Consider the following 26,297-nt stretch of genomic DNA (forward strand, 5'->3'; position numbering starts at 1 on the left):
ACTACGGTCTTTCTTATGTCAAGGCCGTTCACCTTTCATGGGGCTACAACAGTGTACTAACTGGAGGAGCACCTTTCCCGTGCGCGGGTTAAGTTGTACTTCTGGTTGTTTACTCAATTACTAAGAGTGCCGACGAAGCAGACCTGTTCTGTTCATGCCTGGGGAGTCTTCTGTCACTGCCATCCCTCAGAGGACGTCATCATGGGCGTCATCCCTTCTCTTAGACGTACGCCTGTGGCAACACCTTGATCAGCACTTCATCTTTTGAGGAACTAGGTCCAGCTACGCTTCCTCAGGTAACGCTCTTCAGATCATCTTACAGCGCTACCAGAAGGTTCGCCTCCAGGGGTTGCACAACATTCCCCTCCGAGGGAGTTTTCCTTCTCAGGTGTAAGGTTGTTTCTCCCTTCCGAGAGAGAACTTCCTGCTTCTCCATCACTTCATCGACTCCGACTGCTGTTGCTGTCTTCGCCTAGACCACACTCCCCCCTTGCTGAGTCTCTCTTCCTTCGGGGGTGGAGCCTAGTCTTAGGCAAGTCTCTCCTGCGAAGTGATCACCTCTCGTTCGTGAGAGTGGCCACTCATAGAGACTTCTCTTCGGAGGATTGCTACTGCTGAAGGTCAGCTTGCTGGTCCACCGGCCCTCATGGGCATCATCTGTTCCTGGACCTTCTCCTGATGTCGCTGCAGCTAGTCCTCGGACTTCGGTTCTGGACTCTGATCGTTCGCGATCTCTATCGGTGGATGTTCGCCCTTCCAAAGGGCACATCCCAGTTCCTGATCGTCCCACCAGCTGACCTGCCGACCTACCAGCGCAACCTCGCCACAGAGAACGTCTGCGAGCTCCCCAGCGCAACAGAGCTCACCGAACCTCATTGCGCACCTGCGGAACTTGATCTCCTGCACGCCAGCACACTCCTGTGCTCCAACGTTCTCCTGCGCGCCAGCACTCTCCTACGCTTCAACGTTCTCCTGCGCGCCACCACTCTTTCGTGCGCGCGTGCCAGCACTCTCCCGCGAGTGCCAGCAATCTTCCGTGCGCGCACTGCAGCAGTCTTCCGTGCGCGCGCACCCCAGCAGTCTTCCGCGCGCGCGCACCCCGGCAGTCTTCCGCGCACCCCAGCAGTCTTCCGCGCACGCTCGTGCCAGCAGTCTTCCGCGCACGCTCGTGCCAGCAGTCTTCCGCGTGTGCCAGCGTTCTCCAATGCGTGAGGTCTCGCCCGCCATTTTGTGCCCACGCGCGACCAATAGCGCGCTTCTACGCATTTTAGGAAGACTGCACAACACCCTATACAGTACCTTAATGCGCGCCAGCGCTCTTTTGCGCACTTGCGCTCTCAGATCCAGTGCTCTCCTGCTCAATTGCTCTCTCAGATCCAGCGCTCGCCAGTGTGCCAGCTCTTGACAAAGAGCCAGCGCTCACCTGCACACCAGCGCTAGCCTGGTCGCCAGCGCTCTTCTGCGCTCTCAGATCCAGCACTTTCCTGTGCAGTTCTGTTCTTAGATCCAATGCGCCAGCTCTTGCCAAAGAGCCAGCGCTCACCTGCGCGGCAGTACTCACCTGCGCGGCAGTACTCACCTGCGCACCAGCGCTCTCAGATCCAATGCCCGCCAATGCGCCAGCTCTTGCCAAAGAGTCAGCACTTACCTGCGCACCAGCGCTTGCCTGCTTGCTTCTTCGCATTCACCGAAAACTGCGCTTCAGCAGAAACTGAGCACCAGCATCATCCTGTGCGCCATCGCTCCAGTACTCTCCTGGGCACTTGCGCAATAGGCAAAAAGAATGAAAACTTTTTGACATATCACCATTGCCCCATTCCTCTCCCCGCAAGTGCATTACAGTATGGCCGCCGGGAAAAGAGGGAAGAAGCTTCACAGAAGGGTTCAAGATCCTGAAGGTTCCATCTTCTAAGGGGAATCAAACGCATCTACCATCAGTCAAGATTCCTCAGAGGGAACCCTTGGTCCCTTTCTCTTCAGGAGTTTTTATTGACAGTACCACTGTCAGCAAACACGATCAGAACGTTGCAAACGACTTGTCATTAGCTCACAAATCTCTAATTCCCAATGAGAAATCATCAACTGACTGATCGCTAGATCACTGTTTGCTGATCGCTAGCTCGCCGATCACCAGATCGCCAATTGCTAGCTCATCTCTCTCTGATCATTGACCTCTGGTCTCTCCAATTGCTAACGATCTCCGATTGCTAGCGTGCCGATCGCCGATTGCTAGTCAATAACCAGTCATCAGCTTGCTGATCACTAGATCGCCGATGGGCAGCTCATCGTTCTTCGATCATTGACCTCAGCTCGCTGATCTTTGACCAGCTAATTGTCAGCTTGCTGAACTCTGACCAGCCAATTGTCAGCGTGCTGATCTTTAGCTCACCGATCTCCGGTCCGTGATCGATCGCTAATCATCAGTGGCTCACCATCACCAACTGGCTATCGGTAAACCATTCTGCTGTCTCTTAGGGCTCTCCCAAGCAGATTACCAACTTATTTATTGCCAACCTTCCTTTGCTGACTGATCAGACAGCCTTCATCTGCCTGTCAGTTACCATCGTCGGCTCCCAGATTGCTGATTCACCGATCATCGGCAATTTGCTGTTCACCAGCAGTTCGTGATACTAGTCAACCTCTGGCCGGGGATTCCTAGATCACAAGGCATAAAACACACTTCTTGCTACTCGCCGTTCACCATCACACTAATTCACTAAAGTGATCGGCAAATGACTGACAACCCCCATCAGCGGCTTGTCGACAGGAGACTACTTACGAGCACTCTCCAACTGCATAGTAACCACGATACCCAGCCGTTAACCATTGATTAACATTCGCCAGACTGATGCTACTCTAAGGAATAGCATCAATCCCATCAGGGTGCATGGTAGGGTTAAGCATTGCCTTACTTCTATCAGTTAAGGGAGTTCTCTCCCAGGGAAGAATCCTTACTCAGGGTATCGCGTCCCATCCTTTACGCCACGAGTCAAGACCCCAGCGTCAACAATCTCCCATGCGAAAGGATCTGCAAGGAGCTGTTCCTTTGGGTCGATGTCCACACCATGTTGGAGTTCGGACAAGGGCTAAGACCACAGGTCTTCATTTGCACGCTGGACCTAAAGGACGCATACATCCAGGCCCAAACCATCCATCTTCTAGGAAGGATTGAAAATTCAGTCTAAACAAACAAGAAACACCAGTTTAGGGCACTGTGCTTTGGTCTTTCCACAGCACCCATCCTGGTCTCACAGGATCAGCTTCTGTCTCCTCCGTTTCTGGACGACTGACTGACCTTAGCAGACTCGGTGGCAACTTTGCATTGGCCCAAAACTTCTGAAGTCTTTTTACCAAGATTGGGTGATCAAGGTAAACCTGTGGAAGTCTTCCCTACTTCCCTCTTAGAAGACTAGTGCATCTGGGAATGATTCTAGTCACCAATCTTCACAAAACCTTCTCATCAAAGACAGGTGTAGAAAAGTCACAAGACCCTTTCTCAAAACGAGAAGAACTCCCAGCCCAGAGTGACTATTTTTTTTCCTCGGACACCTATCCTCTCTGGCCTGTCTAGCCTCCAACTGCCACCTCAATATTTATTCTCTCCAGGGGTGGCTTGAGTCCGGTTGGAATCAGGCCTTCGATTCCCCATTCTGACCCCCATGGGACCAGAAGTCTGGACGAACCTCAAAGGGGGGGTGTCAGTCGAGAATCTACGGAGTGGTATAACCTTCTCATCCTTCCCCACCCCTCGGACTTGATACTGTGCTTAGACACATCAAAAGAAGGGAGGAGGGACCATAGTGCTGCACCACACGACCTCAGGCCTCTGGACAGAGTCAGAAAGTAACTTCACTTAAATCTCTTGAGAGATGAAGGCCAACTTTCCAGTCCTTCAACAGCCTCATCTGTTCCTATTGGGCCACTCAGCGATGTGATGAGTGACAACACCACACACCATATAGAGGCTCACATCAACAAGCAAGAAGGAACTTGCTCGTAGCCTCTTCCCATCTATCAGTATAATTACTAAGATGGGCCAAAGTCCATTCGGTACCACTTATCAGCCCGCTTCATTCCAGATTAGAGGAATGTGCTCGCCGGCAATCGGTGCTCAGCATATCAGATAAGGTGTACTGTATGGTCTTTGGATCACCTTGTAGCCAACAAAGTCCCGACATTATGGGGTTCTCCAACTAGGGATCTGTTCGCAACGCCCCTGAACCTCAAGCTTCCGCTTCTCCCCAGTCCTAGACCCCAAGGCTCTCTGGCAAGAAGCATGCCAACAACGGTAGGTACAACAACATTGTTTACGTCTCGTCCCTGTTTTGTCTGGAGAAGGGTACTCAAGAACATTGGTCAGCTTCTCAAGGGCTCTCATAGCTCCGCTATGGCATAACGCAGAACGGTTTCCAAACCTTCTGCAGCTCCTGGTAGAGCCTCCAAGAGAACCCTCTCCACGTCACAGACAACCACACTTCGACATCTACCACAAGCTATAGCTTTGCTATGATTGCACACCTGGAGACTACCTAGTACTTCCTCTCTCACAGAGGCATTTTGCAATAAGTTGCGAAGAGGTTGTCTAGATATCTGAGGAGTTCCTCAGCATCAGTCTACCAGGCAAAGTATAATGTCTTCTGTGGCTGGTGTTATGGGAAAGCATATCTCTCCACTCGATGCCTCTATTCCAGCAATAGCGGAATCCTCGAGTATATGCAAGAGGAAAAGACCCCCCTTTTCAGTTTCAACAGGTGAAGACGATCTCTCAACCTTGAGCCTCGCCTTCAAACTGAAAGGAAGGGACATCTCCTCATCGCTAGATCTTTTCTAACTCATGCGGACCTACAACTTGCCTTTTCCCAGTCGGAATTGAGACCTCCCTCTCAGAACATGGTTCAAGTTCTCCGGTCTCTAAGGAGACCCTCTTACAAATTTTCACCTGGTTTAGAAGACAGTGTTCCTACACACTTTGACAGCAGTCAAACGAGTCAAGGAACTTCATGGTCTTTTTTTTGACATTGCCCATTAATGAGAAGGGTGAAAGGCAACGTTCAGTTTTTTTCCCTGAGTATGTTACTAGGCACAGTCTCCAGAGGTGACGGATCCTACACAGTCTCCACTCGGTAACTGACGATCCAGATCATCTGTTACTGTACCCTGGGTAAGGTATGAGGCTCTGCCTCAAGAGAACGGCAACAGCTCACCCGGGTCCCTTCCCTTGTCATCAGCACTGGGAGAGACAAAAGGAGGATCGCCAAAACATCATCTCTGCTGGAATCACAGTCATCAATTACGCCCTGAATCCAGATCCTCATCCAACATGTCGACTCACGATGTTAGGGGCATAGCTATGCCCCTGGTCCTTCTAAGCAGATTACTCTGTGACGCAGGTTTTACAACCAAGGGTGTGAATGCTCCAGGTGACTTTCACAACCTTTCTCCTGTAGGACGTGACCCACAGGAACTTAATACGATCTCTATCGGTCCTCTGGTGGCTGCACAACAGCCGGGTGTATATCTCAAGTTCCTTATTGGACAAGTAGCAGAAGGTTGAGGGCACTGTTACCCGGTTTTAGTCTGCGTGAATGAAAAAATTTGACTGGCTCTTATTCTTTTCTTCATCCTCCCCTCTCTTGGGGAAAGCAGCATCCTGGGTTCTCTGCATAAGCTGACCTCAAACCACTGCAGGTAAACCATGCTCCCTTGTTTACCTAGTATTAAGCTAATACTGTTGCGTCCCCATACCCTGGCAGGTGGTATTGGGAAAGTCTTGGTCTCAAGTTATTCCTGCAAAAAGACTTAGAATAACTTTACCTAGCCAGTCACACTTTTAAATATCTCAAACACACAGCCTGCATAGGCCGCGGACCTAGCGTAGCAAGGTTTTAGCGAGGCGCAGGGACTCCTTATTTTGAGTACTAACATACTCGGATAAGGAGACCCGGGTAAAGCCAAAATCCAGATTGGCAGGGACGTCCACTTTTCCTAATGGGTGAGTCACCCCTAAATGAATAGCGTAGGTTTGTATTCCAGTTACGGAACAAATGACAAATTCGTAGATAATACAAACCTTAGCTATTTATACAAACTTGCCCGCCAGTCCTATCCCCTTTGAAGTCCTACCTCCAAGCAAAGTGAGCTAAATTACCGGTGTGTGAGTGGGAGTGGTGGCAAGCTACCCTGAATTTTAATGGCTTGTCATTTCAGCTTTGCAGAAAATAATACCCCTAAATAAATGGCTAAGGTTTGTATCGTTAGGAAAAATACAAATTATCTACGAATTTGTCACTTTATTTCCTGCTTTTGCTAAACACACCACCTAAAGCGGAAACCTTTACTTTGTTTATGTTCTATCGCCGATCATAACGAACAAACGAACTCATTTACACATCTGTGTATAGGTTAAATTTTTCAGCAATTGCTATCTTACGAAGTATTGGTTATGTAATGATAATGTTATTATTAATGTCGAGTTTCTTACTTTATCCTTAGAAATTCAAAATGAATGAAATAAGACCGGCTTTATGTCAGAAAACGTTTTGTTTACGTTTTATCGCCAATCGTGACGAACAAACAAATGCATTTACACAAGCAAATGATAACTACTAATACTAAGAGCTTTTAGTATAATTGTAATTAAAAATAAAAATTAAAATGTGGTAAAATATTTATAATAAAGGTATAGTAACATTAGGCTGGCCTTGAAATTGTCTTGAAAAAGGCTTATTTGTGTACATGTGTATGCACTGTAGATTTATTTAAGGTTTGTTCTTTGGCAGAGTTTGCGCTCTCTCTCTCTCTCTCTCTCTCTCTCTCTCTCTCTATGAAAGAACAATAAGAAGTCCAATATGGTGAATATGCTGGTTGATGCATTTGGGAAAAGAATGCCAAAATGGTGCAATACACGTAAGATATGGTATTCCATTATTAGTCCTCAACAACTGATCAGAAAATGCGGTCCCTGTCATGTTCCAACACACCCTACATGTGCTGAAATACAGCAAAAAATAAAAAATCGAGACACAAAGGTATACTGCTCAACATGCTTAGTCTGGATAGAAAATATAATTAAGTCGAGAATAAATCTGCAAATAGTTGAACATGAAGAAGAAGAAGATGATGATGATGATGCAGAGGAAATCATTGATATAACTTATGATACCATCCAACAACATACTTACGAAGAAATAAATTATCGGATGGAAACAAATAATAGACCCAAGAGACTCTACCTAGACCTATATACTTTTAGGGAAGAGCAAGAACAAGAAAAAGAAAAGAAAAAAAAGATGTAGTCTGCAATTTTCTGAAAAGAGGGAATTGCAGATTTGGCGAAAGATGCTACTACAAGCATCCAAAGATATGCCATAATTATGAAATATATGGTAAATGTGCGTATTTAGACGGATATGGAGACGAATGCAGAGATCTCCAAAAACCTAAAAGAAGGAAAAGGATGCAAATTCAACAAAAAATGTCGATATATGCATCCTGCAAACATGAGTGAAAGTAAAAAAACTCAGCAAACAGAAAAGAAAAATGAAAGCAAAAATTAAACAAAAAAAAAAAGATACATAAAAAAACCCAGCCGAGTATATACCGCGCTATGCACAAAAGGCCCCAAGATATGATGCCTTTCAACCCAAATTTGCACATTCAGAGCCCAACTACAAAGAATGCATCTATAATGCCAGGGGTTGGTGTAGATATGGGGATAATTGCAGGTATACACACAAAAATAAATATGAAGGCAAAAGAGCAAATGTAATAGAAAAGTTGGATTTTTTAATGGCAGAATTCCTGGAAATGAAGAAAAGAACATCATATCAGAACAGGTGGGAAGCATGGAAAAATCCATTTTACCAATATTAAATAATGGGGACGAAACACAAATCATAATAGTGATAGTTCTTAGAAAAACTAACCCAAATTGAAAAAATAGATATATTAAATATAAGTGAAACATGGTATTCCCAAGAGACTGGCAGTGATTACCAGATAAAGGGTTTCCAAACATATAGATCAGACAGAACAAATAGGAATCAAGGGAGAACCGCAATATATGGAAGAGACATAAATCAAGGAAAAGTCTGTGAAAAATACAGCAACACAGAATGTGAATTGATTGTGGTAGAATTTGAAATTGAAAAATTAGTGAATATTGTAGTTTACAGACCCTCAAATACTAAGGAGTTTGACATAATAATAGAAAAAGTAGATTATATATGTAGAAACCATAAAGACTGGGATATATTCCTATCCGAAGATTTTAACTTTCCTTTCGTGGATTGCAAAGAACGGATAGAAGAAAGTGGTTGTATATATACATATAAAAAAGAGTAATAGTAGTGCAGAAGATAAAAGGCAATTTGAAAAGCTTCAAGATATGCTATTAGAACATAATATGCAACAAATAAACCACATTCCAACAAGAAAGGAAAATGTCTTAGATCTAGTATTTGTGAATGAGGTGCATTATGTTAAAGAAATAATAGTGTATAACACAGGAATTTCAGACCACAATGTCATAGAATTAATAGTCCATTCCAAAGCAAGTGATCGCAGAGATAATCAAAGCACAAAACGTTGGGAAGGATATGGAAAATATATTTATAGTAAGAATATAAAATGGTCAGAAATAAATGTAGAACTGAACAAAAAATGGAAAAATGTATTCGTAAGTGATAATATACAGGTAAATGCGGACATGCTGTACAAAATACTGGAGACAATTGTTGAAAAATATGTACCGAAAAAAAAAACAATAAACAACAGACATGCATACCAAGAGACAGAAGGATCTCATTTCAGAAAATTAGGAAGTGGAAGAAAAATCTTGCAAAAGAAAAAAATGTGTGGAAAATGATGGAAATAAAATGTAAGATAGAAAATGCAGAGCAAAAGATTATACAATCGAAGGAAAATGAAAAAAGGGACTTAGAAGAAAGGACACTTCAAAATATAAAAAAAAAAAAACCAAAGTACTTTACTCCTATGCAAAAAAGATGAATAAAGGGAGATTAGAAATAGGCCTTCTAAGAATTGAAGGACGGTTAACGAATAAAAAAAAAGGAAATATACAACATATTAGCAGAAAAATATAAGAATGAGTTCACGCCAAGAATTGCGAATGAGAATAATGAAACAGAAATGAGAAAAGAAAATGTTGAATATCTAACGGATATAGATATTAATGAACCAGATATTGTCAAGGCTATAAGAGAAATTAAAAAGGGATCGGCAGCCGGACCAGATGGAGTTCCAGCGATTTTGTTAAAAAAAACTGCACACACTATCGCGAAGCCGCTTGCAATACTGCTAAGGCAAAGTGTAGATATGAGCGAGATATATGTTAAACATAAATTAGCTTGTATAACCCCTGTTTTCAAAATGGATCAAGACTAGAGGCAAGCATTTATAGACCTGTTAGTCTAACATCACATATTATGAAAGTGTATGAGAGGGTAATAAAATAAGAAAATAATGAATCATTTGGTTAAAAATAATTTGTTTAATATAGATCAACACAGTTTTCAGTCCACCTTCAAGGGTTCCGTAATGTGACAGCGGACGCTCTATCCAGGATCAACCCGATAGAGTCAGAAGGGTCCCTAGACGCAAGATCATTCTCTTTCATATTACGAAAAGTCCCAGGACTGCAGATAGACCTCTTCGCAACGAGCGACAAGAAGAAGCTACCCCGTTATGTAGCCCGTACGAGGATCCTCTAGTGGAAGCAATGGAGGCATTGTCCATAGATTGGAACAGATGGTCCAAGATCTACTTATTCCCTCCAACCAACCTTCTGCTGAAAGTCCTCGACAAACTGAGTTCCTTTCGAGGGACAGCAGCAATAGTGGCCCACAAGTGGCCCAACAGCGTCAGGTTCCCTCTAGTGACGGAACTACCCCTGAAGCTGATCCCATTGCTGGACCCAGTTCTGACTCAGCAAGTGCAGAAATTGACTGTCTCAGCTTCATCAGAGAAAACCCAGAACCTTCATCTCATGATTTTCTCGCCTTAGCGGTCAAGAAACGGTTTGGGATTTTTAGGGACAGTATTAACTTCTTAGAAGAATACAAGTCAAAGTCAACAAGAAGACAATATGAGTCTTCCTGGAAGAAATGGGTGGCCTTTGTCAAGGCGAAGAAACCTAAGGAGATTTCTACGGATTTCTGTTTGTCCTTCTTCATCTATCTTCATGAACAAGGTTTAGCAGCCAATACGATTGCTACATGTAAATCTGCCTTAGCCAGACCATTGCTTTATACCTTCCAGGTAGACTTTTCCAGTGAGATCTTCAACAAGATTCCTAAAGCCTGCGCTAAACTTCGGCCCGCAGCTCCTCCAAAGCCCATTTCATGGTCTTTGGATAAGGGTTCTTCACTTAGCATCAACCCTGAACAATGAAGATTGCTTGCTGAAAGACCTCGACTCAAAAGGTGATATTCTTATTTGCACTAGCCTCAGGAGCCAGAGTTAGCAAAATAGTGGCCCTCTCGAGGGATGATGGCCACATTCAGTTCACAGACAGCGGAGAACTGAACCTCTATCCGGACCCGACGTTTCTCGCCAAGAACGAGCTGCCCACTAAGAGATGGGGTACCTGGAGAATCGGCCCTCTGAAGGAAGAAGCATCCCTCTGCCCAGTGGAATGCCTAAAGGTCTATCTTCGTAGAACTTCAGACTTAAAGGGAGGTCAGCTTTTCAGGGGAGAGACTTCCGGTTCAACGTTATCCTTGAAACGGATAAGGGCGAAAATCACCTATTTTATACGCAGAGCGGATCCAGACAGCACACCCGCAGTCACGATCCGAGAAAAGTTGCCTCGTCTCTGAATTTCTTTCAGACGATGTCGTTTGAAAGCCTTCGTGCTTATACTGGATGGAAGTCGTCCAGGGTATTCTTCAAACACTACGCGAAGCAATTACAGGAAATAAAATTTCATGTGGCGGCAGGCAGTGTAATAAAACCTGCCGCTTGATTACTGCGAAGAACAGTGCACTATTTGGGACTTTTAGTGAAGGGTGTACATGATAGACTCTCAAGGCATATCATGTTGAGTATTGTGTTTATTGATGACCCTATAGACTGTTCTATTCACACAGGTGACTTTAAGCATAACAGACTAACACAAGTGCCAGGCATACTTATATGTACAGTGTTCCTAATAACAACAGAATAAATAGTGAAATTTTTATATTTCCCATAGAGTGGCTGGTGTTTCCTTTTCAGGTGAAACTGATTTATTTCTGTTATTACTGTTTATGCTTCCATGCTGAATTGTTCAGTGTAATATGTAATTGAATACAACTATGATTTCTATTTTTATTGTAATAAACAATAGAAGGAATCTTTGCGTCTCTTTCGCCTCAAACATTTTAGATTAAGAATAAAGTCAGAGCATCCTTAATCCTTTTAATATTTAAGAAAATTTTGGAAACCAAGATTACTACTGTTCCAAGCAAACAGGTAAGAACTGATTGTACTAAACTGTTCATTTCACTGATTTAAGGTTTCCTACACGTATATAAACTTGTCTGTCTCTTTAACAACCAGACCCGGGAGGTATCAGTAGCCTTCACAGTCCAATACCATCCAAGTACAAACCATGCTTACGTATATGATGACACTAATATACAAACTGTTTGCTAGATTGTTCCTTTGAACTCACAATCCTTGGGTTTTTTCCTTGAGTCTGCCCAGACTCTTCCCTGTAGGGGGCAGGAAGCACTGACATATTTTATGATCAGCTGATTGATGTGTAATGGTAACATCGTGTGTCTAGGTCTAGAAGACCAAAAAGGAAAAATTTATCTCGAGATAAACAGCACTATTGAAATCCACAGATACATTAATGCTCTGGTAAACTTCCATCAGGACGACATGGCCTAAGCCCAAAAAACACGCGAAAAATCTATGTTTGGGTGAGGTAGCCATGTCGTCCTGATGGACCCACCCTCTTTTTGACAAAAGGATAATGAATCCCTCCCTATGGTACTGTATCTGCAACACCTACAAAGCTACAAAGAATGGCTTGGTGGCGCCGCGCAGTGGCGACTTGGCGCACTATTTAAAGTATGGTAGGAGTGTCGCCTTTTCAACGACTCCCCTATATTCTTGCCACTTTTCCCCTCGAAGCGAAAGCGCTATTAGGGGTTTAGATAGCTATGAGACGTGTCAAGAATACGTCCCTCTGATATTACGCGATATCCCTTTTAAAATTTTAAGGGATATTCGCTCCAGGAGTTAGAATTCTGGATACCTTCGGTAAATTCTCTGGGATATATCACTGTAGTCAAATATACCTAGGAAGCTACTAATGAAGGAAATTTCATCAGGACGACATGGCTACCTCACCCAAAAATAGATTTTTCGCTTCGCTCAAAATCCATTTAGTAAGAGGCATTTGGTAGAAGCAGACCAAGCGCCACCCAAGAAACGAAAGAAAAGTGGCAGTGATGAAGAAAATACATAGTATAATTAAATTTAGAAAATAGAAACTGTAAAGTAAAAAAAAAATTAGAAAAAAGAAAATAAAGAAATTTTATTTCAAGTATCGTAAAGTTGTGTTAATATTTCTTGCCATTTGTAGATTCATTTCCTAAAATCGTGTTAATGTTTTTTGTCATTTATGATTCTGTTTTGTAAACTTACTCTGAAGTATCAAATAAACGCATCGGTACGTTAATTAATTTTTCAAATTTCTTCCCGCCGGTACGCTTATTAATTTTTCACAAATCTTCCAACCAGTATGTTTATTCAATTATGCAAGTTCAATTTTTTTTTATTTTCTTAGCTGAAGTAGCAATCGAGATCTCAACTCGTAGCATACATGTAGGTCAAGCGGAAGTCGCTCTCTGAACACTACGATACATGCGTTGTCTGATTTCAGTTTCTATAAATAGATGTGCTTTCCCTTCAACAGTGACAACTACTCTTGTATATCGATTGAATGATGTCATGTCGCAAGGTGATAGGATCATATTTATAGCTAACGAGGTCATTTCAAATGCAGCAAAGAAGTTGTGTCTGTTTTCAAACGTCAATTATTTCATGCCGATTTATGATTTAAACGATGTTAAATTACACTTCTATGTAAGATAAACCCTTAGGAGTTTACAGGTATGCAAAACGAACCTTATATCTGAAAATAAATTTATTTTGAATAACGTCTCCTAACAGCGTGAGGCTATCGGAGGCGGCATAGGTGCGATAGATCTGAGTCTTCGGACCCTGACGATTATGATATTTAACTTGTATCCATGGATGCTGTTCACATGAATGTATATTTTCATCATTAGGAGGTGACAAAAATTACAATTTGATACATTATTCAGGACGGATGGCAAATATACCGTACTTCGCGTGTCATAAGACGCACCTTTTTTCACGAAAAATTACACCCAAAATCACCCTGCGTCTTTAACACTAAGAAAAAGTTGTAGAGGGGAGTTTGACACACCTCAAACACCAAACTATTGACTTAAAAGCACTCAAACTCACGAGAGATAGAACATAAACGTACAATTATCATCCATATAATATAAAATCATTCATTTTTATATTGCACTTTATTTAATGAAGTACAGTAGCAAATTATTATTATTTTTTGGGGGGGGTAATCAGCTGATGACTCGCTAACCTCCCTTCCACAAGTAAACATGCCAACTAGTGGTCTCGTAGCAGACGACATACTATGACATAGTTGTTTATTGAGTGTATATCTATTTTCTCATATTTTGTTGATATATTGTAATAAAGCAATATATTGATAATCACTTTGTTGCCCGAGTTCCGAAATAATGCAAACAGACAGTTGCTGAATACGTCCTTGGAAAAAAGGGATTTTGACGAAGGAAAAATCTATTTCTGGGGAGAGACCTGTGACGGCCGGTGAAAAGTCCTTCTATCTACCTTTTCTGATATAAATCTTCCAAATATACCAGAGAAAAATAAAAGTATGGAATGCAGAGGTTACTACCCTCGCGCGAGCACCTCGTGAGTGTCGTGTCTACATCGGGGGTGTGTGAAAACCACTATTCACAGGCTGTCTTCCAATTAGATAACTCCTTCATCAAAGGGAAGGGCCGTAACAAAGACCCCAGAAACCACACTTGCACCACGCCACCGCCACCTACACGAACACCCTCCAGGTCATCCTTCTGCAAGAACATATGGCTTGGCAAGGAAAGGGTGGGTTCGTACAAAAATATCCGGGAAGGGTTTCACCGAGCGTCACAGGTCTCTCCCCAGAAATAGATTTTTCCTTCGTCAAAATCCCTTTTCTGGGTCGACCTGTGACGGCCGGTGAAAATGTACCAGAGAATGCCTTCCAAGCCCAATAAAGTAATAACATAATGAGGAGAATACAATCACCATGTACGACAATAATATAATATAATAATGTAAGAAACGTCCAATTACCAACTAGCCAAATGACATAGGGAACGTAAGGCTATAACTAAGACGACAAGGAATCAACTGAGTGTCGTCGAATCGCAAAAGGCATCAAACCTTACATGTCTAAGCATATCTAAACATTAAAGGAACGGTAACTACAATAACAGTTAAACCATAGGAATTAAACATGGCAAATATCATAGGGCTAACGAACTACCCAGGAGAGTGGCGACGTGGTGTGAGTGGCGGGTAGGAGGGAGAAGAGAAGAGATGGAAGAAAGGAAGACGTAGAGATTAATGGGGAGGGAAAGGCTCCCCGCTGCCATTGTCGGGTATTTAAGGGCCTGTAAGATCTTTAGATAGTGGCGTTTGACAACCATAGGGGATTTCCAACCCGTATATTTTTTAAAAATCATCAAAGTCCCTGTTCTGGAAGTAATTGATGGAGGTATCTACTGTCTGTATATCATGATATCATGAGCCTGGGGAAATTATTCCGGATTAGTATGTTTAAAGAAGTAGAGGATTTGTTGCCTGATACCGTGAATGGAAATAGTACCTCCTTGTTCCCTGATAACCAAGGGGCCAGACGAGCGGGTGGCAGTTCTAGCTAAAAGGGCCTTGAGAGTAGTGACTGGACACAGAGAAAAGATCCTGGGGAAGAAGAATAATCTTCCGAGGGGAGCACCTATTTGCGGATCCTCATCTTTTAGCTAGGAAAGCATTGTCTGGAGAAAGGAGTACTTCGGCTGAAGGGAGGAAATCTATGTTTTCCGGGTTCGTGAGAGAGCTAGTTCTGATATTCCATCACCTGAGGCCAAAGCCGTTAGAAATAAAGTTTTCCTAAGAAGAGTGATATAAGAGCAGGATTCATTTTCCGTGTCCGGCGCAAGTTTTGAGGACACCGTTCAGAGACCAGAGTCCTTTTGTGGCCGAACCGAAGGTCAAAGCCTAGCACATGTTTTTGGAATAGATGAGAAATAGGAATCAGCTAGGTTAATGCTAAACCCAACAAGGAAGATCTTCTTCCAATCTGACTTGATGGTGGTTAAAGTGCTAACTGTTAGGCCTTTGCCAAATAGGAACCTCAAGAAAGAGATGGCTATATTCGGAGACATACGAGTATGGTCTGAACTCTTAGGGAATCTGCTTGTTGTTAACGGCCGAATCATATTGGTGAATTGTCGAGTCCCTTTTGTCTGATTCGATGAAGAGATCGTTTTCCGGTTCAATGTTCGCGTCTCTACGAGCTGCAAACTTCCTGTAGTCCACAAAGTTAGAGTTTTGGCTATCCTTGAGTAATCTGACACAGTGAGTTTGGATTACTTGAGTCAGTTTGGGGAACGGGATCCGGAAGGGACGGAGTTTCAACTCGAGGAGGAGAGGAAACCAACTGTTCTTGGCCAGTGAGGTGGTACTAAAGCCACTGCCCCCCGGAAGGGGCGTAGTTTGTGTAAAAGTCTCATTAGAAGATTCACTGGGGGAAATAGGTAAACCTTCTTCTAATGGTTCCTGAGTATCCACCGGAATGAAATTATGTCTAGAGACCATTCTGACTCCAGTGGTTTCGTCCTGGCTAGTGAGTCCGCTCTCACATTCTGGACTCCCGCTAGGTGAGTTACTGACAGGAACCAGTTCTTTTCTGTTGGCCAGGCGAAGATAGTGACCAGGATCCGATTCAGGTTGGGTGACTTGGATCCTCCCCTGTTGACGCCGTGTACTACATCTGTTCTGTCTGACACTACTCTGATGTGGCTCGACCTCGGAGGAGAGAGTCTCTTCAGGGTCAAGAACACTGCCATGGCTTCGAGAACATTGATATGGGACTGTTTCATGGCTGGTGACCAAGAGCCCTGAAACATCTGATGTTCGGAGTAATCCCCCCATCCACTTAGAGGCGCGGCTATATGGAATGTCACTTGTGGAGGTGGGAATTGTAGAGGAACCGATTTGGAGAGGTTCTTCGGTTCGGACCATGGGCGTACTCTCATTTTCAAGACAGCGGGGATCTTCGAGACCTTGTCTCTTAAAGGTACTGTAGCTCTCTTTCTCCGAACTCGATAGATGTCTTTGAGTTTGGCTTTTAATAGGAGACCTGTTATTGGAGTGAATTGGAGAAGACCGATGATACTTTCTAAGGTTCTTCTGGACACCTGTTTGTGTTTGAGAAAATTCTTGATCTTGGAAGCTATTCCTCTTACCTTTTTGGAAGGGAGAGACAACGTGTGCTTCGAAAGGTCCTACTGAATGTCTAACCAATCTAAGTGGCCTGATGGTTGCAGGCGAGACTTTTGGAGATTGACCGGAAATCACAGGTTGTCGAGAAATCGAAGTACTTCCTTCGTAGCTCTGTTTCCTTCTATGGCCGACCGGGCCCAAATGAGCCAACCATCCAGATAAGCAATGATCTGTATCTCTTGATTCCTGAGTTGTTCTAACACTGTCTCTCCCAGTTTCGTGAATATCCTGGGATCAATGTTGAGACCGAAGGGCATGTCTTGAGCGCAGAGGCTTTCCTGCCTAGGCGGAAACCCAGATAAGAAGAGAAGTTTCGAGCTACTGTATAGGCACATGATAATAGTCGTCGGTAAGATCGACAGAGGTGGTGACGGCCCCACGGGGAAGTAAGGTCCGTACCTGAGAGATAGTCAACATCCGGAACTTGTCGCAGAGAATGTAAGAGTTTAGCTTTGACAAGTCCCGGTCCACTCTCAATGCCGACAAGCCTTTCTTCGGAATTGTGAACAGGCGGCCTTGGAACTTCGTTGATCGGTCCCGTTTGATTGCTTTCTTCTTGAGTAACTCTGTGATTTACTCTTTCAGGATGGGAGTGGATTTCTGGGAGAGGGTCACTGGTGGAGGAGGAGGACCTTGTGGCCATTTCCACTTCAAACCTTTAGGGATTATGCTATGAGCCCACGGACCGAAGGTCCAATGGTCTTGAAAGTGGTAAAGTCTCTCCCCTACCGGGACTACCTCGTTGTGAGGGAGTGAACCTAGGGGAATCCGGATGCATAGCCGACGAATCAGAAGAAGACTGTGATGTCGAGTGGGTAACTGACTATTGATGGCAGTGACCCCGGTTCGTTTTGTAGAGGGCAACTCTCTGCTTCTTCTTGAAGAAAGCTTGCTTTTGGTCTTTGACCTTCTTTCTGGCAGTGAAGCCCCGCCTTTCCTACAATTTTGGGTTGCTCTCGTATCATCTTGTAGAACCTTGTTCACCTCCTCCTGAGGGAAGAGGGTTTTACCTCATCAGGAGGAACTATCAGCCTGCTCGATTCCTGTCTGATAGAGGCCTCAGACAGAACGTATTTCCCACAACTAACCCGATCAGACCACCAAACGTGTAGGTTGAATTGGAAGGGCAGAGATTGGTTCTTCCTGAATATCCGAAACAAAGTCTCAGTGGGATAAATCGAGGCTAGGGTCTCCCCGAGGTGGGGTCCGGCTCTTTAAGAGCCGGTATGGCCGAACATTCTTTGTCAGTTTGAATAGTAAGATCTGTCCATTTATCCATAATAGGCAAGGCAACAATGAGAGCATCTGTAGATATGGCGTATTCCCCATTGTGTGGGGTGAGCTTGGAATTATCGTACCCCCCAGACCGACAACATCCTGGTCCAGACAGATCGGGCCTGCCCTTTAGGAAATAATACCGTTACCTTCGGTACCTTGTCTAACCTAACCAAGGCATGCTCTTTCAATCGAACGAATCCGTTGAATGGGAATTCTAGTACCTGAGAGTAAATTCTAGGTCCCCCAGAGGGCGGACGTCTATGCCATCCAGAGTTATGGTACCATCTATATATGGAACATGTAAGGCAAATATCTATGCGTTGTTTTTATCGAAGGAGGTTACTTCGATACGCCTGGGGCTGTAGGGGGAGTCATCCGAGTTCCTGAACGGATCCGACTCACCACCATATCTTTGAGCTCCGTCATAGCCCATTGGCTTTCCCTAGAATGTGTTGCTTTTAGCAGTCACGGTTTTATGCAAGGTAACATGAACATCAGGATCCTTTGAGGGTCCTAGGTCGGTGACGCAGGTAATTGCAAAGCTGAAGGCTCAAAACTCATCCCCACCTACCTGCCCGTCCATGGGGTCGACGTCCAACCTTAGAGAGGACACTCCGAGGAGATAGGGACCTCTAGATGGAGCATTTCTTCCAAACCTTGATACCCAAGGGCGGAGAGCCTCTCTTGCAGGCCGGAGAGATTCATCATTATCCTGAAAGAAGTGAGGGGAATAGTGATGAAGGAGAAGACCGTTCTCCTCAATAAGCAATGCATACATTAATCCGGATCAAATTAAATCATCGCCAAAGGATACCAAAAGGAAACATATTAGAACCAACTTACATCATGGGTCCGGAGTAGCGAGGACAGCTCGTAGCAGAACGTGCATGACTCCGGGAACCATACCAAGTAGGCGGACCTTCTGTAAAAGAAAGGGGACATAAGTCTGGATGTTCCTTGAAACTTTGGTTAGTGATCCTATTCACAGGCTGGGATCAGCCGTATAACTAATAAAAATGCCTATATTTATGTATATATTTCATTCTAACTATGTATAAATATGGATAAATATCCATACAACATCGTGTTCAAATAGAAATAAATTAATTATGCCTATATTTATGCATATATTTAATTCTAACTATGTATAAATATGGATAAATATCCATACAACATCGTGTTCAAATAGAAATAAATTATGCCTATATTATGCATATATTTAATTCTAACTATGTATAAATATGGATAAATATCCATACAACATCGTATTCAAATAGAAATAAATTTCCACTCAGTACTTGGAACCGAACGCTAGCCCCTTCTAATGAAAAGCCAGGTCGAAACCAACCATGCCATGAGAGGCTATCTACTGTTCCTTGAGACTCTGGTCAGTGAACAGATGAATCAATAGAATACTAATATCCAGTAACCACATAACATGTAACTATAAACCTCATCGGTAAAATAATGTTAACCCCGGTTCTGAACGTCTGAGTCAGGGGTGGCTAACCTATGGCGCATGCGCCAACAGTGGCGTATTTCATGATTACAAGTGTCGCACTATACCCCAAAGATAGTAAATTGAATGACTTTTCCTTAAAATTGCTAATTATGTTCATATATTTTCATTAGGACTTTCAAGAATAGCTAATGAATATTACCAACGCAAATTCAAAGTGTCATTAAAGTAAGTACAGTTTTCTTTGTATTCATGTTAAATCCTTTTCTTTACAGCTAAAACCAAAGATTGGCCACCCGTGGTCTGAGTGATCTCTGTTGCCACCGGAGATCCGGTGACAAAGGTCCGTCATAGTGAAAACGTGAACATCAGCGGAAATCTAATATTAACCTCAATGCTGAACGCCTGTACGATATCCGATTAAGCCGGAGATTCGATGAAAAGGACCGTAATAACGATATTGTGATTATTCATGAAAAAGGGTTCATACCCTGGTTCTGATCGTCTGATTGATCAAAATGTTAACTCCGGTTCTGATCGTCTGATTGATCTCTGTTTGTACCGGAGAACCAGTGACAAAGGTCCGTCATCGTGAAATCGTGACCCTCAGCGGTACGATAACATTCCTCAATACTGAATGTCTGTGTTATCTCCAGTGAAGCCGGAGATTCGATGAAAAAAGGGACCGTAATAATGTAATTGTGATCAATCATGACAAAGGTTCGTGTGCAAAAGGCCGCAGCCGGAGTCTGAGTGCCGGATTTGACCGTTGCAGTTAGTTGAGTGCAGTATTACTGAGTTAGCAGAAAAGTAACTAGACCCAGAATCACATAAACAGTAGCGAAAGTATTCCACCTAAAAGAATTTATAGACTTCTATAATCAATAACTACATTTTGTGTGAATATTTATAGGGTATATGAGGAATTTTGGAAATATCATTAGAATTTTACATCTTTACCAAATTTTATAAAGAACCTTTGGCAACGCTGCTTTCATGTAAACAACACTTGAAACTTCAAGCACACGAGTAAACGTGTAGTTGTGGTGGAAACTACGACTGATTTAGTTGTTTCTTATAAGAATATGTAATAGAATTGAGATAATCGGCATATAGCTAATAAATATTAACTTGAACATTTCATAATACACCCAAAATAAGAAAAGTTACTGTGCCAGACAATATTCACGCAAGAGTCGCTGACCATGGATTTCTGCTAAGAAGTTTTTTAACCCTTTTACCCCCAAAGGACGTACTGGTACGTTTCACAACAGCCATCCCTTTACCCCCATGGACGTAGCGGTACGTCCATGCAAAAAAATGCTATAAAAATTTATTTTTTCATATTTTTTATAATTTTTTAAGAAAATTCTGGCATTTTCCAAGAGAATGAGACCAACCTGACCTCTCTATGACAAAAATTAAGGCTGTTAGAGCAATTTAAAGAAAATATGCTGCAAAATGTGCTGGGGAAAAAATAACCCCTTGGGGGTTAAGGGTTGGAAATTTCCAAAGAGCCTGGGGGTAAAAGGGTTAAATCTTCATTTTTTTTTTCTAAAACTGCTTTCCTAACGGGAAATACGGTATATACTGTATATACATATATATATATATATATATATATATATATATATATATATATATATATATATATTTTAAAAAAATAAATTAGATATCCTGTTTTCAAGATAAATAAATTATAATACTGAGTGAATTTTACCTGGTGAAAGTTTTTTTTTACAGTAATAAATAGCTTTTTTTCTTTCTCTTCTTTATTTTTATTTTTTTTTTGGGGGTGGGGGGGGGGGGTGGGGGCGGTTTCAGGATTTTGGGATATTCGGCTCGCCTAGCCTTGGACACTGCTTAGTTGAATTTGTCATTGGCGAGTACAATCGTAGGGCCACTAGCTATTCATGGCGAGCGCAATAATAAAATATAAAAAAATAAATAAAACTAATAATAATAATAATAAAATAAATAAATCATATCTGCGTCCTGAATTTAACGTCGTAAATTTTTGGGCAGCAAGTAAAACTATCGTCGAATTGGAAAAATGAAGCGAAAGAATATGCAATACTATTGTAGACTCGCCCTTCAAGAAATCGACGAAAATCGGATGTACTGTACGTGTTTTTTTGCAGTTTTTCCTGTCGTGTGTATCGTAAACGTTGTCAAGTATAATGAAGCATATATATTGATTTTAATAGTTATTTTCCAGTCAGTACTTTTATTCCATCCAGTACTTTTATTAAATTTTTAGGTTTTTTTTCCGGGCAGTACTTTTATTCCATCCAGTACTTTTATTAAATTTCAAGATTTTTTCCACCTAGTACTTTTATTCCATCAGTACTTTTATTCGATACTTCAGAGTAGGTGTTTACGTTTTCTGCTATTTGTACGTAAACGTTTCCCGCCGTTTTCATCCTCCTCTACCGCCCCGCGCTTCGCTCTCGGACATCGCCTCACTCCAAAGGTAAGGTTCCACATTTTTGTTTACTTAATTTCTACTGTTTGCTCTAATTAAACACTTCTTTTTCAGAATATTAATGTTAATTTATTATGAAATGTTCAAAATACAGTACTTTTCATATATTTAGTACTGTTTAGTGGCGAATATCCTTTTTATAATCATTTAATGTGTTGTTTTTCTAGGGTCTGAAACAAATTGGGCTATTTACATGTAAAAGGCGACTCGCTACACGAAAAAATTACTTTACGAAAGCCCTTATGGAACCAATTGATTTTGTGATGAGGCATCACTGTACTAAAAGAAGAAACGAAGGAATTACACTAAACATTGATAATGTGGAATATATTTATCATAATAAAAAGTTTTCCAAGGAAGAGTTTGAATTTGGCCTATGAAATTGTAGTTCACCGGCCCAGGTAAAGATATTACAAGAAATCTAGCCCCTTTGTCAAAGGCCTATTTATTGGAATTATATAATCATCTTTGGATCAAACATCTACTGTATTTTGAAAGGCATGGAAACTTGCAATAATAATTCCAAATTCCAATAGCTAAACCAGGAAAAGATGTCAAAGCCAAAACAATTATAGAATTGTTTCATTGACCAGTTGTATTTGTAAATTACTAAAAAAAAAGGGAAAGCTATAGACTGAATTGGTGTTGACATCGTAACATTTTATCAGCCTCACAATTTGGCTCTCAATTTGAGCGATATACTTTGGACTCACTTTCTCATTTTGCAAATTATACCAAGGTTACCATTTGGGTTCTCGGCTGTTACTGGTATGCCCAATTCACTGGGGAGTAATGTAACTCCTTAAACCTTGAAGGAGGAGCTAGGACAATTCGCCGTAAACAAATTTGCCGTAGGACAAATGATTTTAAGACTTTTTGCCGTAAGAAAACTTGCCGTAAGGATATTTTGCCGCAAGGACATTTCGCCGTAAAATGTATATTTTTGTTTTTAGCTTATTTCTTTTAGAGATCAATGTAACTATATTCATATAGTTAGTCTTATTCGGAAGGAGACCGTAAACTCGTGGGATGCATGTATGTCCTTTGTTGACATGTAGATTATATAACTGAAAAGATTTCAGGACAAACCTTAAATGTTCCATCGCATGCCCAATTTGTATGTCTTTTTAGATCGTGTAACCCTGCAATCGTACCAAAGATCAACATTCTTTTTTTCATCTTACATTCCACTATCATAAAGTAGAAATCTTTCTCCCCTCTGTAAACACGCAAATTCTGTAGTGAACGACACCTTGTAGTAACGGGGGATTTTGAGGAAGGAGAAGTCTAATTGGAGAGGGATCTTTGGTGGTGGTATCACTCGCCCCAGTTTTAATACCGACACCCTTTAGAGGTGAGCGAGATGGATATACTGTATTCCTAGCATTCCATGCAACTTTTTTCTCTGGTATATTTAGCAGTATTTATACCTTTGAAATGGTGCTTTAAGGAACATTTCACGGTGAACAAATCACAGTAGCCACATTCTTTGACATTCAGAAGGCATACAATACTACTTGGAGGCATTCAGTACTAGAATCCTTACATGATATGGTTTTGAGTGCACCTTTCAATTTTTATTAGAAATTTCATTATTGGAAGAACATTCCAAACTCATGTAGAGAATGTTTATTTAAGAAGTTAAAACCTAGATTGTGGTGTTACCTCAGGGTAGTGATTCAAGTGGGACACTCTTTGCATTGGCAATTAATGACATGGTGGCTCAAATGCTCCAGGAAATGCAAAGTAGCCTTTATTTGGATGGCTTTGCGATATACTTATTCTTCAAACAGTCTTCGTCAACTACAAGGAATTTTAAACAACTTCATTTGAAAAATAGAAGTTTGGTCCCTGTCTGTTGGTTTCAGACTTTCTGCAAAAAAAACAAAAAACAAGCAATAATGTTCTATAAGAATACAGTATTAGATAGAAACAAAACCAAAACCAAGAATTAAACCTAACATTAGACAACAATAAAATTTATTTCCAAGATAAGGTAAACTTTTTGGGTCTAACATTTGATACTTGCATCAGATTCAAATGTAAAAATACTCTAAACCTTATGGGGTGCAAAGAGATCAATTTTACTGATGATGTATAAAGCATTACTGTTATCGATAATAGATTATGGTCGCCCGATGTATGGCTCAGGATCTGAAGCTATTTTAAAATCTTGAGATCCAATACACACTTCAGATCTAAGACTATGTAGCAGAGCCTTTATGTCTTCCCCCAAATAACTCATTGCTCTGTGAAAGTGGAGAACCAGCCTTGTTCCTCATCAAGATTTTGTGACCATGCGAAGGGCATTGAAGATTCTGTCCACTAATTCAACTACAAAAAAACTGCTCACCCTCAGCTACATATCCATAAACAATCATGAACCACCATTCCTAATAAGAGCAAATAGGTTATTACAATCTACAAACAAGAATGGACATTATTCAACCATCTTGCCTTCCTCTGCCTTGGACCTTAAAAAAACAAAAATATGCTCTCATCTTTATTATATGTCAAAGAAATATAATTATACTTCTAGGCATCTAAAACAACATTCCTTGGAGCATATTCAAAGGAAAGGACCTCATTATGCTATTTATACTGATGAGTATAAATCTTTAATGAGTACTGGCTGTTCTGCAGTGTCCTCATATAAAATTAGCCATCTCTCTTTCCCAGAGAAGCATCAGTATTTACCTCCGAATTATCAGCCATAATATTAGTAACTGACATTATTAAGTCTATTAATGATAGGGCGAATCATAAGTTTGTGATTTATACTGAATCAAGAATGCCATAGAAACCCTAAATGGTTATACTCATATAAATCAATTGGTATTGAAAATAAAAGAGCTCCTTGACAAATTTTACTCCTTTAGGGTAAATATAGAAATATGTTGAATTCTTGTCCATGTTTGGATTATTGATAATGAAAAAGTGGATGGTATAGCTAAATCTTCAATCAGTTTACCAAAGCAAGCTTTTACACTACACGTAAAAGATTGTTTAACCTACAAAAAGCATTCCGTGGCTACAAAATGGCAAGGTCATTGGAATTATTAATTTGATAGTAATAAAAAAAATAAAGCCAGTTGTTTCTCTATGGGGATCATCATTGCAAAGAGAAAGGAAGACAGACGTAATTTTATCGAGATTGCCCATAGGTCACACAAAACTTGAATGTGGGTATTTCTTCTGCACACCTCATGAAGCAGTATCCAGGTGCAATGAGCGTGACTGTATTTTAACCATAAAACATATTTTTATCAATTGGAATGTTTTCAAGAGAGATAGAGACTTATGTCTTTGTGAGAAAAGTTTTATTGGTCTTTTATCAGACTAAGACTTTCTCTATTTTTAGGATTTTTACTTTTTTAAGAAACAAATTTTATAGACAAGATTTAATTTCAATTTATCACAGATTTTTACCTCATAATTTATTTACTCTTTATCCATTATATATAGTATATATATTTTGTCTATTAAATTTAACATATATATTTTGTTCATTTATTTAACAATATAAAAAAATTATTTTCTTCCCAATGTTAATCGGGCCAGCTCTGTATAGAGTCGAGTTTGACTCATTGGGCTAGTTAAACTCCCTCTTTAATAATAAAAGTGTTTGTAGCAAAACAGCAAAAGAGGGTAACCATATGAATGGCAAGGTTTTGTATTCATGTACAAACAGACATTTGCTACAGAATATGACCATTTACTTTTGTGAAGTGAATTGTGTTGTGAGTATAGTTAGAGCTACTCTATTATTGACCTAACATTCACTTAGTACTTATTAAGGACTGCTTTTAACATTGATTTGACACTAACATTGGTTTCGTCTTATTCTGTTTCAGGCCCGAGCTAGTTTGCTAGATGGTATGATTGAATCTAGTGAAGGTTGCAGCTCGGAAACTGAGGAGGAGGAAGGAGCAGCTCATCAGTATTCCCAACTCAGGTCTATGCATCGAAGTAGACGCAAACGAAAAGGTATTTTACTATTTTAAAGATGTTTTGTGCTCATGATTTTGAGCTTTATCTCCACTGTAAATAGTTTGTATAGTATATTAGAAATTTTATGAAAATGAGATTGCTGTATAATGTATGCACATTGCTATCCTTTTAATGTGTGTGCAATAGATAAGAATGAATATTGAGTGCAGTACCAAATAATAGCTTCTAAAATGGCTAGCATTGGAAATCCTATGGCTTACATCAGGTTGAGAATTTTATTGCCTCTGTTTTTGTGTAGTTCTTTTGTCTACTTTTATGTGGCATAAAAATTTCTGAAACCGTATGAAAATTGTGTTGGATGATCATCATCATTATTTGTTAGGGTTGAATGTTGTAGTTAAATTAAATCTCAGGTTTCATAGAATTCCTTTATTATATTTCATTACAAAAGCTACAAATGTTTAAAGTGTTTTTTATGAAACT

At 41.1% G+C, this 26,297-nt stretch overlaps 1 protein-coding gene across 8 annotated transcripts in view; it reads left to right on the forward strand.

Moving 5' to 3' along the window:
• LOC137641340 (uncharacterized) overlaps positions 1–26,297 on the forward strand; it is an 826,722-nt gene that overhangs the window by 756,305 nt on the left and 44,120 nt on the right. For all 8 annotated transcript variants that reach the window (XM_068373796.1, XM_068373798.1, XM_068373797.1 and 5 more), the window contains one exon: positions 25,718–25,850. In XM_068373796.1, the coding sequence (XP_068229897.1) occupies positions 25,718–25,850 (133 nt within the window). The remainder of the gene's footprint in view (positions 1–25,717; positions 25,851–26,297) is intronic.

The sequence above is a fragment of the Palaemon carinicauda genome, chromosome 5, assembly GCF_036898095.1.
Source record: "Palaemon carinicauda isolate YSFRI2023 chromosome 5, ASM3689809v2, whole genome shotgun sequence".
Lineage (NCBI taxonomy): Eukaryota > Metazoa > Arthropoda > Malacostraca > Decapoda > Palaemonidae > Palaemon > Palaemon carinicauda.